The sequence below is a fragment of the Camelus bactrianus genome, chromosome 6, assembly GCF_048773025.1.
Source record: "Camelus bactrianus isolate YW-2024 breed Bactrian camel chromosome 6, ASM4877302v1, whole genome shotgun sequence".
NCBI lineage: Eukaryota > Metazoa > Chordata > Mammalia > Artiodactyla > Camelidae > Camelus > Camelus bactrianus.
In genome coordinates, this window is record NC_133544.1 from 11,506,041 (window position 1) to 11,525,144 (window position 19,104).

At 33.5% G+C, this 19,104-nt stretch overlaps 1 protein-coding gene across 6 annotated transcripts in view; it reads left to right on the forward strand.

Moving 5' to 3' along the window:
- Positions 1–12,439, forward strand: part of TC2N (tandem C2 domains, nuclear) — a 37,249-nt gene extending 24,810 nt beyond the window's left edge. For all 6 annotated transcript variants that reach the window (XM_045505788.2, XM_010968702.3, XM_074365125.1 and 3 more), the window contains exons 9-12: positions 1,683–1,874; positions 6,375–6,489; positions 8,822–9,021; positions 11,019–12,439. In XM_045505788.2, coding sequence (XP_045361744.2) covers positions 1,683–1,874; positions 6,375–6,489; positions 8,822–9,021; positions 11,019–11,129 — 618 coding nt within the window. In that variant the 3' untranslated portion in view covers positions 11,130–12,439. The remainder of the gene's footprint in view (positions 1–1,682; positions 1,875–6,374; positions 6,490–8,821; positions 9,022–11,018) is intronic.
- The last annotated feature ends 6,665 nt before the right edge of the window (positions 12,440–19,104 follow it).

Consider the following 19,104-nt stretch of genomic DNA (forward strand, 5'->3'; position numbering starts at 1 on the left):
GCATTCTTTGGCTTCACTCTACTCATTGGCTTTCATCTTCACATAGCATTCTCAATGTGTGTCTGTGTCTTCACGTGGCTATCTTCTTATAAGGATGCCAGTCATTATAGGGGTCTACCTACTCCAGTTGAACCTCTTCTTAACTTCACAAATTACATCTTCAATGACCCAATTTCCAAATAAGGCCACATTCTGAGTTACTGGAGGTTAGGACTTCAACACATCTTATTTGGGGGACACATTTCAAACCATAACACCATATGATAGAATACTAGGCAGCCGTGAAAAATATTATTTAGGGAAAGTTTATAAGGATATGGAAAAACGTTCTTAATAAGTGAAAAGGCAGTAGCCAAAACTGATATATAAATAATTAGGAAAAAATGTGCATTGTAGACGGTCTAGATGTAAATAAATCTTAACTCTGATTATAGTTTTGACATTCACAGATGAGTACTTCCTGAATTAAACAATTTCACTTTTTGACTTTCAAATAAGACTAAGTTAACTTAAGGAAAATTATGGGAAAGTGTTCTCATATTAAATCTTGCATGAAATCTTTTAAAATTTATTATTTATCAAGTTGTTTAGGAGACACCTATTATGGCAAAATGCGAAGTAAACCAGTACACTTGCTTCATTTGTAAGCTCACTGCATCTGAGTTTAAAAATTAAACATTTTATGTATACTATATTATTAGTGTGATCCTATGGCTTGAGACTGGAAGAAAAAGATAGCTCATATGGTTGGGAAGCTCTCAGAAACACAATTCTGTCTACACAGACATAAGTGATTACAATAAAAGTGAACATTTGGGCACAGTATCTAAAATATTGACGTTAGTTGCCCAGACAGTTCATCTTTTCAAAAGCAAAAAAAAAAAAAAAAAAAAAAAAAAGCTTCTTTTCAAAAGGATGCACAAAAGATGGAAAGAAGGAGGTTTATAAGCAAAAAAATAGTCTAGTGTCAAGGATGTTAGCCCATGGTAAGCCAATGTTTTAAAAATATTAAAAGTAACAGAACATTTGAAAATAGTCTGGGCATGAGAACACTGACTTGCTGCCTGGAGTGGAAGATTATGAGAGAAGGTAGAACTTTATTTAAACTCATATTTCTCTTTGTCTTTATCAAAGAGAGTGATTTTCAGATTGGAAAGAGTGGAGCAAACATTTTCACTAAGGGAGAAATTGAACCTCAAATTAGATGGGAAGAACATTAGACAAAGAATCTTTCTTATTATTATGAGAAATAATTCAAGTATTTTAACGAGAACAAGTTAGATTTTGGGTACTGAGAGATCTCACAGGAGATTCTTGAAGCACTCTCGTTAACCATTGAAGATCTGTGGTAAATAGCAGGAATGATGCCCCGGAACCAAAGATGGAAAAAATCTAATTTTCATAAAGGGTAAAAGTTATATTCTGGTGAACTTGTTGTTGACATTGACTGAATTCTTGACTAAGTAATTAAAAGGAATTGTGAAATTAGGAAGGGCAGTATCCAGAATAAATTCTGGGAAAACAAGTCATAGCCATTCTCATTTTCATTAAAAAATATCTTTCATTATTGTAAAAATATTAAATTTGCCTTTCCTAGATTATAAAGTTATTTTTGTTTATTCTGTATTGACCCTTTTTTATTCTGTTTTCATATTTTATGTTTTTCTTGATTTTTATTTTAGACTATTGAATTTATGGAAACTTTTGTATTTGCTATTAAACTCCAAAGTCTACAAACTGTAAGACTTGTATTTAAGATTCAAACCCAAACCCCTAGGAAGAAAACCATTGGCGAATGCTCACTATCACTCAGAACTCTTAGCACGCAGGAAATGGATTACTCTTTGGATATATCACCACCTTCAAAAATTTCTGTAAGTGATATAACATGTAATGTTAAAGTATTTCACACTTTTAGAATTATTTAATGGATGAATTTTTGTTTGTCGGAGTATAACTTGAACACTCAGAATATGTTAAAGGATCAGGGAGCAATAATGATAATAATATAAATATAATGTAAAAAAGTAGCAGTAATGTTATTGTTGAATAATTTTTTAAAAAATGGATAAAATGCTAATGGAGACCCTTTTTCTCTATTGGAAAATAATCTTAGGGTTGCCTTTTTGTAGTACACGTTTAATGTTTCATACTTCAGGGGAAAATAACCCGAAGTATGAATAATTTCAAATAATTATTTTTAGGTTGGCTTTTTTTTTTTTTAAGTAACTGATAACTTAGGAAAAGCAAGAATCATAAACTCCAAACTCAATCAGAGATTGCCTTGAAATAGATTAGGAAAGTTTTAATCATGAGTAAGTTCTATATCTATCCATAAATTGGGTAGAACTGAGGATCTTACAGTTAGTGTATTTTGTGAAGAACTTGATCATCTGTAGCGCTGATTGATTTTTGAGACCTGATATTTGCTTCTTTCAGTCAGCCTAGCTAAATACTCTTTTAAGTTGTTTAGAAATTCCTGATAATTCTGACATAGTTTCTATGTCAGAATAACATATATAGAAATCAATCATAACCATTTATAAGGTCAAACCTATACATGATTTAAAATTTACATAGGATTTATATTTTACCTACTTTTACAAATATTTAAGGTGACTTATAGTGGTTCTTAACCTGGTTACAATTAGAATTACCTGGGGAGCTTTAAAAAATGCCCACAATTAAACCATTAAATCAGAATTTTGAGCGGAGTGAGCCAGAGGCGTCTATAATTTTCAGAAGCTACTCCGGTGGTCTAATGTGTAGCCTGGCTTGAGAACCACTGAACTGAGGGGAAATTAGGGATTAAAAAATAAAGAACAAAGGATTACTATAATGAAGAAGAATTGAAACATCTTGTTATTTTATTGTTTTCTGTCTCTATACCCAATATGTTTTCTTTATAGCATTTATTACAACTTAGAATTATTTAAGTTACTTGTTTTAAAACAAAACAAAACAAGGCTTGAGCTTCCATCTGTTTTCTTCATATTTTGCTGTGCCCTTAGTAAGGGCCTGTCTTATTCTTTGCATTGAATATTTGTATGTAGGCTGATACGAAAGAATAAATGATGAATGAAAGCATGCTAAATTAGATTATTTTCTCTTAAAAAACAGCAAATTTGTTTTGTAACTATGACAGGAGTTTGTCACTTACATCTTTGAAACTAGCTTAGTAGACAGTAATCTGCAACCATATTTTATAGAAGGCACGTATCTACTATTTTAAATGGATAATTCATTGATTAAAACTTTAAAGATTAGTAGAGTATATTAGAAGATAACTCCCCAAGTTATTGTCTGAGAATTGAGATGTTATAATCTTATCTTCCTTGAAGAATCTGAATGAATCATTATGGCAAAATTTCTACAAAATTATATTTTACATATCAAAGGGCTTACAAACATTCATCTTTCTGTTGTATGCCAGGTGCTATGGATACAAAGATGGATGGCTTAAAAGAAGGGCTTTCAGGCTGTATTATATTTAACCAGTGAATTTCGATTACTGAGTGTGAATGTTTCATAGTATTGGCTAAAAGCAAGAATAATATGCTTTGTTTCTTGTGTTGTGGAGAATTGATACTCTAATTGTGACATGGAAAGAGCCAGGCTTACATATCCATCTTTCACACTGACAGCTGTTTCATCATGAACAGCAGAACTTTCATGTAGAGCTAATAATTTCCTCAGTACAGAGTTCTTGACCTTAACAAATAGTAATGTAAATATTTACTTGACAACTCATTTCTGTGTTGAATAATGTGGAAGAGACAAATTTTGCCTGAAGAAATAGCTGACATTTAAAGAAACTTATCATATAACTAACTTGGTCCTAAGTGATGTAATGCTCACATAAGACTTAGAGCTTGCTCCTCTTGTGGAGACCAAGACCTCGAAGCACTTGCCTGAGTTCATGCATCCAGAAGTTGGGGAATCAGGATTTGAATGGAGGCATTCTGATTCCAGAGCCAGCTCTCTTAACTCTACCATGTCCCTGAAAATAATCAACAAACAGTCTATAATAGAAATAGAAAAGAGTTATTTGAGCCAAACTTAGGACTATAGGCTGGAAGACAACCTCAGACAACTGAGGAACTATTCCAGAGAAGCATAGTTTTCAGCACAGTTATATGTCTTGTGAAAACAAAGAACATCAAACAAGTCAGGGTTATATTTCTTCAAGGTTTCAAAATAATAATAATAAAAAAAAGATCAGCTTGTACACAGTATGTCAGTATGGCCTTGGCACCTGGGAAGGGAGTATTATCATTGAATGAGTACCGACATGGGCGTCCCAGGAAGAGAGGCATTTAATCTTTATTTTTAACGTATGGACATTCTTTACTTATGATCAGTGCACCCTTTTCCTTAATAGCACATGTACAATGTATGTATGATAGGCCACAAACAGGCTATTTTAGTCAGCGTAAAATTCAAGTTAACTCATGTATAAGCCTGAATGACTTCCCCATACCATATGTAAAAATATCTTTTTTCAGCCATGTATTTTTCCCCTAAGAAGATATTCTCACATATCACCAGATCATAGATTTCTTAATTATGCTTAACATTTCACTTTCAGCAATTCTAGGAAGGCCAAAAAAGTTTCCTTTTCTTTAAAAAAATGATACCTTATTCAGAAATGGAGATCATATTTTTATATTCCACAGTTTTGTGCTCATTAAAAATGCACTGTATATACACTTACTCATTGATTGGAATTTTAATTTTTTGGTTGAGATTGAAAACCACTTTGAATAGTTTTTCATGATCTGAATTAATATCTTGTAATCTAAATTGAATTTGTGAAATAACCTTGGAAAGTAAGAAATGGTAAACCCACTGCCAAATGCTGCTCTGATTTATGAGAGTGAACTCCACAACTCTTTAACACTTGGAGAAGTTTTGCCACCTTTACAACCATATTGAAAATAATTAGTGAAAAAAAATTTTATCCATGGTTTCCTTTGAGTTTTGTAAACAATAAGTAACTGTATTTTTTAAGTGCTAAGGACAGCGATGCTTTTTTTTAAAATCAGCCAAAGTGTTATATATGGCTACTGAATTAGTTCATGTAAAAAGATTTATTAATCCATTCTTATTCTGACTAAAAGCAAAAGCAGTACATTCACCTATTTATTAGAATTCATCATTTATTGCCAAAATAGACGACTTTTATCATCATTTTGGACTTTTCAAAAGGGAGTCTAATCTCAGCAGTTGAGTTTATGCTTTTAGGTGGTTTACTTTTCACTCTTTTGACTTCTTACGGCATGACCAATTTTAAAACACAGAATCATGTATTAAGAAAATACCCAAGGTTCAGTCTATGGTATGGATGTAGAAAGGTTCTTTTTTAATGATCTGTGAGCCAGTTTTGGAGAATACTGGGTGATTATCCAGCATAAACCTCTTCATGAAGTGTCAGTCAGCTGTTCTTCAGCTGTGTCGGAATCAATACCAGCAAAGACTGCACTGTCTATGCTGCGCCCTGGTGAGATCTGTTAACATTATGTTCTTTAATTCCATACTTACACTCTTTTCAACATGTGAGCAGTAATGCTTTTGTGTTTAGAAGACTTTGTTTCTCTTTTTTATTTTTCACTTCAAGCACCCTGGAATCCATGTAAGTAGGTTGGCTTGTGTAAAACAAATGATTAATTTTCTTCTGATGTTAGTCAGCAGTACTGAAGAGCACATTTTAACTTTTCCCCCTTTCTAAGCCTCCTTCATTTTATTGTTTGCCTCAGGTTTTCTTTGACCTTTTCTTTATTTACTGCCTCATCGCTTTCACTAGCTTCCTTCTTGCCAACTTTCATCTTTGGCTTACTTCCATTTAGCATAGTAAGTCACTTCTTAACCCAGAAATCTATTCATTGTAGTAATCCTTTGTCTTCTGATTTTGGGAGCACCACTTCTGATTTCTACAATAGAAAAAATAATGATGCTTTCCATATACAACATTTTTAAAATCACATTTCATATATTCTGAGAAAATAATTCAAACAACTACATTTAAATCTTTTGAAAATGTGCTTTTTTTGGTATTTATTTCACTGACATTTTCACTAGTAAAACTGCTTAGGAATGTAATTTATTTTTAATTTGAATTGTCTTTTGGTCTCCCTGATTTCTAGGGATCAGTATGTACATGTAACTTTTATTATCAGAATCCATGAAAGTGAATAAGTACCTCATATTGACAGAATTTATGACATTTATCTTAACCTTCTTTTATGACACTTAGCTTTGCGTGTCAATAAAAGGTAGTGCTTTCAAAATTTCTAACCTTAGCTCTTTACTTTTGTATTTTTGAAATATCCGAAAACTTCATTCTTGATTACAAATGACGCTTTTTAAATATGCAGGTTTGCCATGCAGAACTTGAATTGGGGACTTGTTTTCAAGCGGTAAATAGCAGAATTCAGGTACAAATTCTTGAGGCACAGTACCTTCCAAGCTCATCGACACCCCTGGCTTTGAGTAAGTATGTTAATGGTTCAAAGAAGAATCTTCAGAAAGTATTTGTAAAAGATAGTTTTTTCCTACAGTTCTTACAATGGAGATTTTATATATGTATTTTTTACTGAAGTGTGGTTGATTTACAATGTTGTGTTAATTTCTGGTGTACAGCATAGTGATCCATTTATGTGTGTGTGTGTGTGTGTGTGTGTGTGTGTGTGTATGTATTCCTTACAATGGAGATAAAAATCTTAGTTATTTTTATTATTTAACTTAAACACTTACCTTGTAGCTTAAAATTACTTTATTGGGTTTCAAATTTAGGCATTGTGTCTACCTTAATCCGCCGGTCTCTTGATTCTTACCCAATTGTGATGTCTCTGCATTTGATGCTATTCCTTATTTAGCTCATTAGTTAATATAGGTTGAATATCCAGAGGATTGTCAGTTATGTTTCACCAGCGTAGTTAATTTATCCTCTCTGTAGGTCTATGCCCTGTTTTGTATACTCTGTTAACTAGAAACTTAATTTAAAAACATTGAAAGTATCAAACACAAACCTTGAAACACTTTTCCTGCCCTGTGCCTTTGAGCCCAGCCAGGGATTCTGGTATTTTGATTGTCTAGGCCTGGCTCACATGTCTAGGCTGCCCCTAGAGCTGAGGTTTGAGGTCAGTCCTACCTTTAGGGTAAGAGTTGGGTAAGAGTGTTCCTTTTTCCTACTACGTAAAGAGAAAATATCTGGAGGCAGGCAGAAGCAATGGATGTCCACTGTAACTGTAAAGGCTGAAAATAAATACAACTTAGCACTCAATTCAAGAAGCTAGAAAATTAGCAGCAAACACGAAGGGAAGTAGAAGTAGGAATTAAAGCTAAAGTTGAAGTTGATAAATATGGAGACAACAACAAAACACAAAATGAAACCAGTAGATTTTTCCTTGAAAAGAATATTAAAGTAGGCAAACCTATAGTAAGCTAGATCAAGCAAAGAATAAAAACATGAACGCCGAAAAGGATATAATTTCAAATTCAGAAGCGATTCAGAAATAAGTAAGACAATCCATTTATAACTGTGCCAATTCATTTGAACATCTATATAAAATAAATGATTTTCTAAGAAGAAAATTGTTGAAATTCACTCCAAAAGAGGGATAAGTCTGAATAGAACAATAACCACGTAAAAGTAGTTGAAGAATTGCCTCTAATAAAAGCAGAGGCCAAGATGATTTTACCGGCAGATTCTACCAAACTTTCAAGGAACATGTAATTCCTATTCTATATAAGCTGTTCCACAATATGAAAAAAAAAAATAGAAAAAGTTAACTTTATGAGGTCAGCATATTCTTGATATCAAAGCAGAAAGGATAGCTTAGACAAAAAATAGCTATGGATAGATGGAAAAATCATAAAATAAAAAGCAAATAAAGTCCAACTTGGCACTAAAAGAATAAATTAAATTACCAGGACTATCTAGGGTTAATTCTAGGAAACAAGGACAAAAGTAGAAATTTACAGATGTAGATTAATAGATGTCTTCCTTTAATCAAAACTGCCAATCAGGTTTACCAGTGATCTCCATTTTAAAAATGATGGTCAGTCTCAGTCCTCACTTTGTGGCTGCCTTCTTTCTGGAAGGTCTCTCCTCACCTTCTTGCTGTCTGGTAGCCCCATCTCTACCATGACTTCTCAAATTAGTCAGACTGCACTTTCTCCTTGAGCTATAAGCACCGTGTGTCAGACTGGGGAGTAGGCTTAGGTGAAAAGCTGTATAAACCTGAATTTTACTTAGTGCAATTTCCATCTTTTAAGAATAGACTCTCCAGTTTCTTCTTGATTTTGGTCAATGTTTAGTATCTTGAACAGTTGTTTTTACTATTTTCCCCAGAGTTTATAATTGACATCTATGGGAAGGTTATTTTGTACAAGCTATTCTACCATTACTGGAAGCGCTACACCTCAAATTTATTTAAAGAATAGATTTCTCTCGTGGGCTTATGTTCAACTTCTGGAGTCTCAAGCAAAGAATTTTACCTATATAGATTTGTGGAATGAATTCCTCCAGCTCTCCAAAGATTTGGCACCTCTCTTTTGTGTAATCCTTTTCAATATGTTCTCTTGTGCTGCTGATTGTTATTTATGCCTACGATTTCTGTCTTTAGTAGCATTCAGATTAGAGAAAGATTAAAATTCATTTGAGGTTACAGTAGTTATTTGAAAGTGTGATAAAAATAAAGTTTGCTAGATGATATAGTTCATCAGATCTTTAAAAAAGTTTATATTTTTAGAACATATGGTTATATATCTTCATATGGCATTAAAATTTTTTTATATAGTAAAATTTCTTATTTTTCAGGTTTTTTTGTGAAGGTGGCAATGTTGAGTGCAGGAGAGTTGATTTATAAGAAGAAGACACGCTTACTGAAGGCCTCCAATGGGAGAGTAAAGTGGGGAGAGACTATGATTTTTCCACTTATCCAGAATGAAAAAGAAATTATTTTTCTTATTAAACTTTATAGTCGAAGCTCTGTAAGAAGACGACATTTCGTGGGGCAGGTTAGTAGGGAGTTTTTATCTTGAATTCTTTACACTTTTCTATGCATTTCTATACAGTTAGTTAACAAATGGAATACAGGATAAAACTGAAGTTGAATAGAGTAAAATTCTTCAGTATCATAAGTTAAAATTCAGTGTTACCACAAAAATCAAATCTTGTCAGACTTTTTGCTTTAGTACAAATAGTTGGAATTTCTGAGCAATCAGACTTAAGTTTTTTCCGAACTTTTCAACTTTAAAAGTGATCAGAAAGATCAAGTTTTCAGTACTCCTGACTTGTTCCTTGTGAATAAGGGAGTGCTATTTCAGTCATATTTCTTAAGGCTGCAGATATACAAGCAGTAAATGTTTACTGTTATATGTTAACAAAAAAATTCTGTGTCATGTTAAATTTAATGTTTAACTCTGTATGCTGCTAATTGAATTGTGTTAGATGTGAATTCCTAGAAGACATCAATTTTAAGTGGTTGTTATAATTGTCAATAATGGTGTCTGGATTAATCTATTTAAAAATTCTTGGTAATTTGCATAACATAACACTTGCTTATTGCTTGCCAATTCTACAGTAACTTGTTTCCTTTTGTAATTTCTTTCTTTACTCTTAGTGAGTTAGTAGTAACTGTACATTATTTTTTATCTTAATTACAATTGTTTGGTCACATTTAAATTCCAAAATCTATGTTATTGCTTTAAAAACATCAACTTCAAAACAAGATGTTACTAGCAGTCTACTACGTCCTTAAATTATATGTGAATTTTCAAAGATTGATACTAACTTTGATTCCTTTCTTCCTATATTTTACCAAAAATATTTGTCAAAAATATAGTTTTGTTGTTCTTCATTTACTCTTATTTGGAAAAGAGTTTGAACTCAAGAATTCATAAAGCTAACATAGTTTTCAAAGTCTTGAGGCCTTAGAAATGGATTCAGTTAAAGTTTTCCCACATCATCAAGCCTCACCCGCCATGTATGAATGGAATTGGAGATATACTTGACACATGATTTTCAGGATCACTTTCTTGGTTGAGATTTCAGTTAAGAGTAATAATTCTGGAAAGGTTCTTGTTGGTCATCTCTTCCTTCTGGCTTCTCTGGTTGCTTCAGGAGCCAGATGTGAAATCAAGGTCTCCCACTTCTATATCAGCCAAAGCACCCTAGTGTTATCTGTTTTATATATTGGGGTTCATGGTAAGATTTTTTATTTGAAGGAAAAGTTCTTCAGATCAAGAAATTAAAAGAAGGAATTAGAAAACCAAACTTTTTTGGAGTGGCCTGTTCCAATTTCTTTATTTAAAAGAATTAGAAGCTGAGTCTCAGAGAAGTTAACCCCAAAGTAACAGCATTTGTTAGTTCTATAGCTAAGTTGAGAATTCAGATTTTTTTGTTTCCTTGTTCACCTTGCCTCCATGGTTTGTCACCATTGTGATATCTTATATTTGCATAATGCTTTACAGTTTTCCCAGATTCATTCACATCTGTATCTAAAGTTATATAAATAATAGAGTCTATGAAATTGTTTACTATGGGTCAAGTATGACTATTTATTAGATTTCAATTAAATTACAGTTTTATTTAATATAAAAGGTACTTTAAAAACACATTCCTTACCAATCAACTTAAATCATGATTAATCTTAGTTAATCTTTACAAAAATGTTTTTGAGTGATTAGGATCAGTTTAAGTTGAGCTCCTAGATTTAGTGGATAAGAAAGGATACTAATAATTATTTTGGAGGAAATGATTTTGTAATATCTCAAGTTGAATGTTTTAATTGAATTGGATCACATAAAATCGTCTTCAGAGTGACTAAATAGATTAAATATTTTAACATTTGAGTTTCAAATAGATAAACAAGCTCTTAGGAAAATGGAAAGATGCTTAATTGAAAATCTGTAAACCAAACTTCCAGTTGTCTTTCATTAATAAGAGTAATTAATTGTTTGAACTCAGTTACCATCATTCTGTTAGATTAAATGATTGTACTATTCCTTTACAGATTTGGATAAGTGAAGATAGTAATAACATTGAAGCAGCGAACCAGTGGAAGGAGACAATTACAAATCCAGAAAAGGTTGTTATCAAGTGGCACAAATTAAATCCATCTTGAAGACCTCGCATATTAATTTGGTGAAGAACTTGACATTCTTTTAAAAGACTTATAATTTCAGTTTGCTACCAATGAGAAGAGATAAATCAGTACATTTGTCAGTTTATTTATGGAGGTCTTAATTATAGCATATAATGGATCTAATAGAAAATTAAACTTGATGAAAAAATGGGATGAATTATATCAGTTTTCCAAAGTAAAAGAAATATTTTAAAACTGTGCTGAAATAGACAATAAAATAAATGGGTAGTATTACTAGGGCAACTAAATAAATTATAAAATCAATGAAAATATCAGCCATAGATAGTTACTGCTATGTTTCGGGGGTTTTTTAAGCTTTACCTAGATAGTCAAAATCCGGTATATCAAGCCTTTGTTATACTTTAGGCATTTAGAAGACTTTTAGCACTATTTCAGTGCTAGTCATTGTTGTTAGGTCTTAACTCCATTGTTTACTTCTTTCTACATAGTTTCTCTCAGAAAGCAAAATTGAATTGAACCACTTCAACTCTTCTGTATTTGGGGGGAAGTTTGTGCGCTGTGTTTGTCATTTCTTACCCATAAGTTATCACATTGTAAGCTATTTATTGCCAAGAAACTTCAGGCATAGAAAACTACGTTTTGGCAAGAATAAATGAAAACACCAGAAGATGAAGCTAAATTGGAAACCTAGTATACACACATTTTGCTATATTTTCCTCCTTCACGGCCTCTTTGTTTTACTTGGACTTGAAATAAGATTATCATCCATATATGGCCCATCCTAATTAGCAGAATTAAATGAGCTTAAGTAGCAAATTGAGAATTTTATGATTACTTCCTTGTTTTTAGTTCTTAGAATATAAAATATAAATTACTTGTTCTATAATCTGCAACATTAGGACATTAGAATATTTTCCTGTGTTTTTGAAATAACCATACATGATAACACTATGTAGCAAATAAATATTTTCTGTTGCAGTTTCTCTCAGGTAATTATTACAACTCAATATATAAGGATAATTTCAGTTTAGTTGATAATACAAGCTATGGCCGAAAAGCACAGTTGTTTGGAGAAACAGATAACACCATCCCTGATCTTGGAAACCATGACTTTATTTTTGCCGATGGGTAGACTAAGTTTTTTGTGTTCATGGTCTTCCATTTTTCTTTTTCTCTTACCTTGTCCCACACATGCCAAGAGATAGATGGTGATATTTTAGGATAGAAGTATATACTTTGCTGTAACTTAAGTCTGCCCTTTTCATTTTAATTCTTAATTTCTCTGTATCCCATTAAGATTTTCTCAATAAAACGCTAATTCCTCTTTGCTTAGGTACCACCTCCTCAAGCTACAAATTGTACATATTTTACATGCCCTTTTCTTCTGTAGCCTAGAATTTATGGTATACTGGTGATGTTGACAGGTACTCTCTGACACTGCGCATTTTGAAATTTTTTTTTTTTTAGATGTGTGAAAAATGGCCTATTGGTGAGTACTCACATGGACTTTTAAGAGAAATCACCCTGTGTGGTAATGTTTTGAATTTTTGAGATAAATGGCAACTACTTTTAAAGATTTTTTAAAAATAGACTTTAAGAGCTGTTTTAGGTTCACAGCAAAATTGAAAGGAAGTTACAGAGTTCCCACATACCCTCTACCCACACATTTGCACAGTCTCCCTCACTATCAACATCTTGCACCCTAAGGATACATTTGTTAAAAATCAGTGAACCTTCTTTGGCACATCATCATCACCCAAAGTCCATAGTTTATATTAGGATTCATTTTTGATATTTTACATTCTATGAGTTTTGATAAATGCATAAATGACATGTATCTGCCACTCTAGTATCATACAGAGTAGTTTTCACTGCCCTAAAAATCCTCTGCAAATATAACCATTTTAACAGCTACCAAAGAAGTAAGTGTATAGGCTTTTAGAGGCTAAGTAACAGACTTTGTTTTAAAAAATCTAGAATTTTATTTGAGCAGTTTTTTTTTGTATTCTATCAATGCTTTCAATTCCTAAACTTATTATATATATAGTCATGTATTTAACTCAATTTTTAATTTTATTTAATTTTCAGTATTTTTACAATATGTGTGTAAAGTATAATTTGAAGGAAAGCTATGAGTTCTTGGTTTCTTATATGTCTTAGAATCCTAGGTAAATAAAACAATTAAAAAAAAAACTTTTCGTTTACAAGACTTCAGTTACAGAAGTATTGATGTAATGAAGATCCCAAATATTTTAATTAGTGTTTACGTAAGCCTTTTTCTCATGGGGAGGTAGGTACTGAATACAGGTGATATTTTTGTTGTTTAATTGAAGCTTTATGTGGAAATATAATGAGAAAACACTTCTGTTAATAGCTACTCATATAATGAGGAAAACATTGGAAATTGGTAATAAAAAATGAGATACTATCCAAAAAGTCACTTCCCTTTGTATTTCCTTAGCATGCCTTGACCTTTACCCACTATAACAATGAGAAGGAACCAAAATGATGCTAGTTAACCAGAGAAATTCATGGAAAGGTTCACTGATAGCTGATAGTTTCTGTAGTGCTAATCCCTAGTAGTGTATTTATTTATAAATCTTCAGATTAATACAATTAAATAGCTGGAGTGCATATCAAAACAACACCACTGTTTGACTTTCATTTGGTTTTGCATGATTTTTTTAGCAGAATTAGAGAACTTACCATTGAAATATATGAGGTACAGCTCTTATCAGACTGTTCAGAGGGAACCAGTGAGATTTTGAAAATAAGTTATGTAATTGTGATCTGAAGATAATCTAAACTGATCTTCTGTTTGAATACAGTTATGTGAATTGCTCTGATACTAATGTACAGAAACTGTATTTGCCAACAAAAATTTCCACTGTTTAATCAAATAATTGTTTATTTTTGAAGGATTTCAGAAATGTGCAATGAATTTCAACTTTTTATATTATGGCAGTAATGGATATTTCAACAATATATGTTTTCTTTTGGTATTTGATAGGGAATATTGAGGGAAGTTCCAGGTATCTACAGTAGTTGTGAGAACATTTACAACTGACCCTTGAACAAACACAGGGGTTTGGGTACCACCCCTTGCGTGGTTGAAAATCTGAGTATAACTTTGTATTTGGCCCTTCATGATCCCAAATCCATGGATTCAAATAACTTTGGATTATGTGGAACTGTAGTATGTTCTTATTGACAAAAAATCTGCATATAAATGGACCCGTGCATTTCAAACCTGTGTTGTTCAAAGGTCAACTGTATTAGAGTTTCCAGAGAAACAACCAATAGGAGATAGATTGGTAGGGAGGGAGATACAAATTTTCTTGTAATTGTGAGAGATTGTCTTATGTTTATGTAAGCTGAGAAATCCCACAATCTGCCATGCAAGCTGGAGACCCAGGAAAGGCAGTGGTATAATTCAGTCCAAATCCAAAGGCCTGAGAACCAGAGGAACCAATGGTTATAAATCCTAGTCTGAGATCAGGAGAAGATGAGATGAGATGTCCCAGCTCAAGCAGTGAGACCGGGGGTGAGGGGGAAGGGCAAATTCCTCTTTCCTCTGCCTTTTGTTCTTTTCAGGCCCCCAACAGATTGAAAGATGCCCACAATGATGCAAGTCCCAGTATCATCCAGAAATACCCTCACAGACACACCCAGAAATCATATTTAATCTGGGCACCCCTGGCCAGTCAAGCTGGCATGTAAAATTAACTATGGTAGATACCTACTAGTATTCTTTTGATGCATTAGTTATAATTCTTGTTCAACAATGAATTTCAAATGCTTGAAGTTTTGGCTGAAACATTGAGAAAAAATTATGAAAAGTAGTTGTATATGAAGTACGATGTCCATTTTGAAATACAGATTTAAGATTAAAAAAGGCCTTAAAGAATGATAACCTGAAATAGACTGCAGATATTCCTTTAGGAAAGATGGATTTATTTGGGATCAGCAGAGAATTGCGATTGAGGGTCTGCTACCTCGGTGAGCCGTGTGCAAGTCCCCACACGCGAGGGAAGGAGAACACTTTTATAGAGAGTTAAAGGAAATTGGGAGGGCTACGGTGAAAAAGTCTGTGGCTTTTCATTGGCTGAGTCCTAGTCAGGAAAGAAGAGGAGTCTCTTCTTGTTGGGCTTGGCTAGCATTGCAGAGCATGAGAGCTCCCCCTTCTGATCTCCCAACTCTATTTGAGGTTTCTGCTTATTCTTTTTGCAAGAGTAAACGTAGCCCTACAAAGCTGGATTGTATTTTATGGTTGATGAATTGTCTGAGGATGAATGCTGCCTACATTTTCAGTAATTTCCTAGTTGAAAATTTTTTTAACTTAGTGGTTATGGATTTTTAAACTTTTTCATGTATAAAAAGTGATTTCTAAAATAACTACTTTATTTAAATTGATAACCAAATTAAAGCATGTAACTATAATAACTATGTAACTATATTAAACTGTAGGATTCTGATAACAGCAATAGATGTCTAGAAAGAAAGGTCTGTATGTCTTCTCAGATGGCTTAAAGATATCTGATTCCATGCTGGACTGAATCACTGAATGCTATTACGTCTTTTAGAATATGATCATTTTCATTTTCATTTTCATCATGCTGTGGAACTTGTTTCTTGGGTCACTATTCTTTAGTTTCTGAGGCAGGAAGGTGCTAAAATGTATTTGTCATTAATCATAGGACTAGATTTATTTTAACAGATAAATTTGGCTGACTGTGGCTCTGAATTGTCTTCTAGGTTAATTTCTGGGTCATTAATCTTTTTTGATTATACAATGTATGGAGTAAGTTATAAACTCAATTTTTCAATGAGCCATTTTATATATTTAATAATTAAGTACAAAAATATCGATACAATACTTCATGTTAAGAAATGTTCTAGGTGTTTCAGGGATACAAAGATGAATAATCCATCTCTCTTTACTCTGAGGTTTTATATTTTAGTGAGGAAATAAAACGCTATAAAGCAGGGTTGTAATAAAAAGCAGGATTTGAGGTATGGACAAAATGCTTTCTTTAGAGACTCGAATAAAGAAATAATTAACTACAGCTTAAGGGAAAAAATACAGTTTAAGGGATTAGGAAAAGTTTGGTAAATCCCTGATCTGAAACACACAAAACTAGGCAGATTGGTAGCACTATTAATTCATGATCACTTCATGATTAATTCATGATCACTATTAATTCATGATCAGAATCTTAGTTCATTTCTTATATCAGCTGTCTCACTTTACACTTCCTTCTACCCTCTTCTAATCTTCAACCCACCTGCTCCTTCCTTTACTCTTCATAGAAGATCCTATTTCATGCTTCACAAAGAAAACTGTATCAGGCATTCCTTCACCATCCCACCATCATGTCCACAAACTTATTTTTACCCATATCCATCCTGTTACATTAGAAAGTCAGTTCTTTCTTGGGAATTCTGAATCCAACCCTTTGTTTTTCAGGAATCTCATTCCTTTTATTATGCCTATTCTCTCCTATCTTGAGCCTCTCCTCTACTGGATTCTTCCTGTCATCATTCAGATCTCCTCGGTTCATGCATGACTATCTCAAAATACGTTGGTGATGTGTGCAATGGAAAGAACCCACCAGACATAACTGAGGGTGTCAAGTTTCTGTACTGATGAAAGAACTTAGGAAAACAGTACATAAAGCAGGGACAATGCAGCCTGCTCCCAGTGTAGATCTGTCCTCCCAGGTCCCCTCAGGTCCCCCTGGGGTGTACAACTATGAGTGAGTCTACACGTGGCCGGTGGAGACTCTCAGAAGCTCTGTTTTCATTCTCACGGGCATTTTTATTCTTTCTCCACTTTCCTTCTTTCCTGGCTATTCATTCCTAAGCATAGCCTTCATTTCTGCTTGCTCAACAAGTGTTTTTAACTGGCAGAAGACAGTCCCAAAAGCTTCCTGAGTAATTATTAAGAATTTAAGTGTAATTAATGAATAGGAACATTAGTTTCTCAGCATAGTATGTCAGGTCACCAGTACTTCAGGCCTCTCTGCAGCCTATTTCCTTATTTTAAGAAATTCCTAGGCCTCCCATCCTGATCTAGATTCTGGTTTATTTGGTCTCCCCTTCATAGGTAATTTCTAACCACTCTGTTCTTACCCTGTTCTCTTCATTCTTCCTTCCCCACCACTCCATGAACCTCATGCTGAAGTCTTAAGTGCTTTTCAGCTGTTTTTTTCTTTATTACTCAGTTTTCTTAACAATAGATCTCCTCCTCCTTGAAACCATTTCTTCCTTTAGCTTTCATGCTCTGCTTGTTGTCTTATTACCTTTGTAGCCTTTCCTTTTCTTTCTTCTCTGTTAGCTCATCTTCATGCACTTTAAAAATTGGGAGCTCCTTAGTTCTCAGTCCTTGACCATCTTCTTTTGTCATTCCACATTATCTCTCAGGACAATCTCATCTGTCCCATGACTGTTCCCAAATGCTGTCTAATTGCTAAAGGCTGCCAAATTTTCATCTGTACAGAAATCTTGCTAATGAGGTCCATTGTCATTTGACTAATGTGGGCATCTTTTCTTGAACATTATCCTAAACCAAGCTTTTTACTTCCCATTTCTACCATAAGTCTGGCTCCGTTGTTCCCCATCTAAGTAAAGGAAACTATCACCCACCTGGTTGCTCATCCCAGAAACCTAGGAATCACTTTGGAGCTCAGTCAGTCATCCTATTCAGACGTGTATTTAAGTAGATCTGGAATCCATCCATTTCTCCATCTCCACTGGACTTGCCTAGGCAAAGGCAACGTCATCTTCCACCATAGTACTGTACTGTCCCCATAATTGATCTCCCTCTTGTTTCTCTCTAATCCTGTCTCCACCCAGCAACCAGAGTGGTATTTTTTTAATGCAAATATGATTATCACTCCTTAGTTCTCAGTGCTCTTGGTGTGAAGTCCAAAATCCTTCACATGGTCTACAAGGCCCTATATAGTCCAAGCTCTGCCTTCCATTCCTGTTTCGATTCTTGGAAGACGGTACACACCTCACTTCCTCAGGATCCTTGCACATGTTGTTTCTTCTGTGGGGAATAGTTTTCCGCTTTACTCTTCCCTTTGCCAAATCCTATGCTTTTTCTGGATGCTAGCTTTAATGTCTATTCCTCATAAAAGTCTTTTTTTTTTTTTTTTTTTACCTCTTAGGCAATGCTGGATCCTGTTTTCATATAAATTTCCCTTTATAGCTTTTATTATAGTTGTAATTAAATAATTGCATAACTTTTGTTTAGTGTCTCCACTAACACTGAAATTTCCATGAAAGCAGGGTCATGTTTCTTGCTTCATTCCTGAGGCTGGTGCAGTACCTGGCATATGTAAATACTTGTTTATTCATTCATTTAACTGATAAGCAGCGTTTTGGGCGTTAGGGATATAGCAATGAATAAACTGAAAAAAATGAATGAACACATTGAGTCATGTTTTATTGCTCAGTAAAGTGATAGTTAAAGGCCAATATTTTCTTCTTGAGGGAGATAATGCTGGATTATACATCTCGTACATTTACTTCTAAAATTCATTGATGCATTTCTTAATTATAGAAAACAAAAATATGATAGCCTCACACTGTGAGTTATGGCATAGGAAAAATAGGCCTAGAAAAAAAATTTCTGAAATCTTGAACAGTGTAACATAATTAATGCTAAATTTTGTGGGTTGCTGAGTATTCATCAGATTTTACCTTATTGTTGCATGTTAACAGCTTAATATGTATCATTACCGAGCACAAGAATTGTATTAGTTTATTTAACACGTTTGTTTTTTTACAGGGAACCAGTTAGGTTTGATTCCTGTATAAAATAGAAAGGATACTTAGATTGTTTCCAGGTTTGACAATTTCCTGTAAGATGCAAATAACCTATTTATTTGCCAGCCTAAACAGGATTCATAAGACTTCTATAGAAAAGATGAGGAGGAGATTGGTTAGGTGACAATTTTAATCCTGGAAGGACAGATTGAGAATTTTG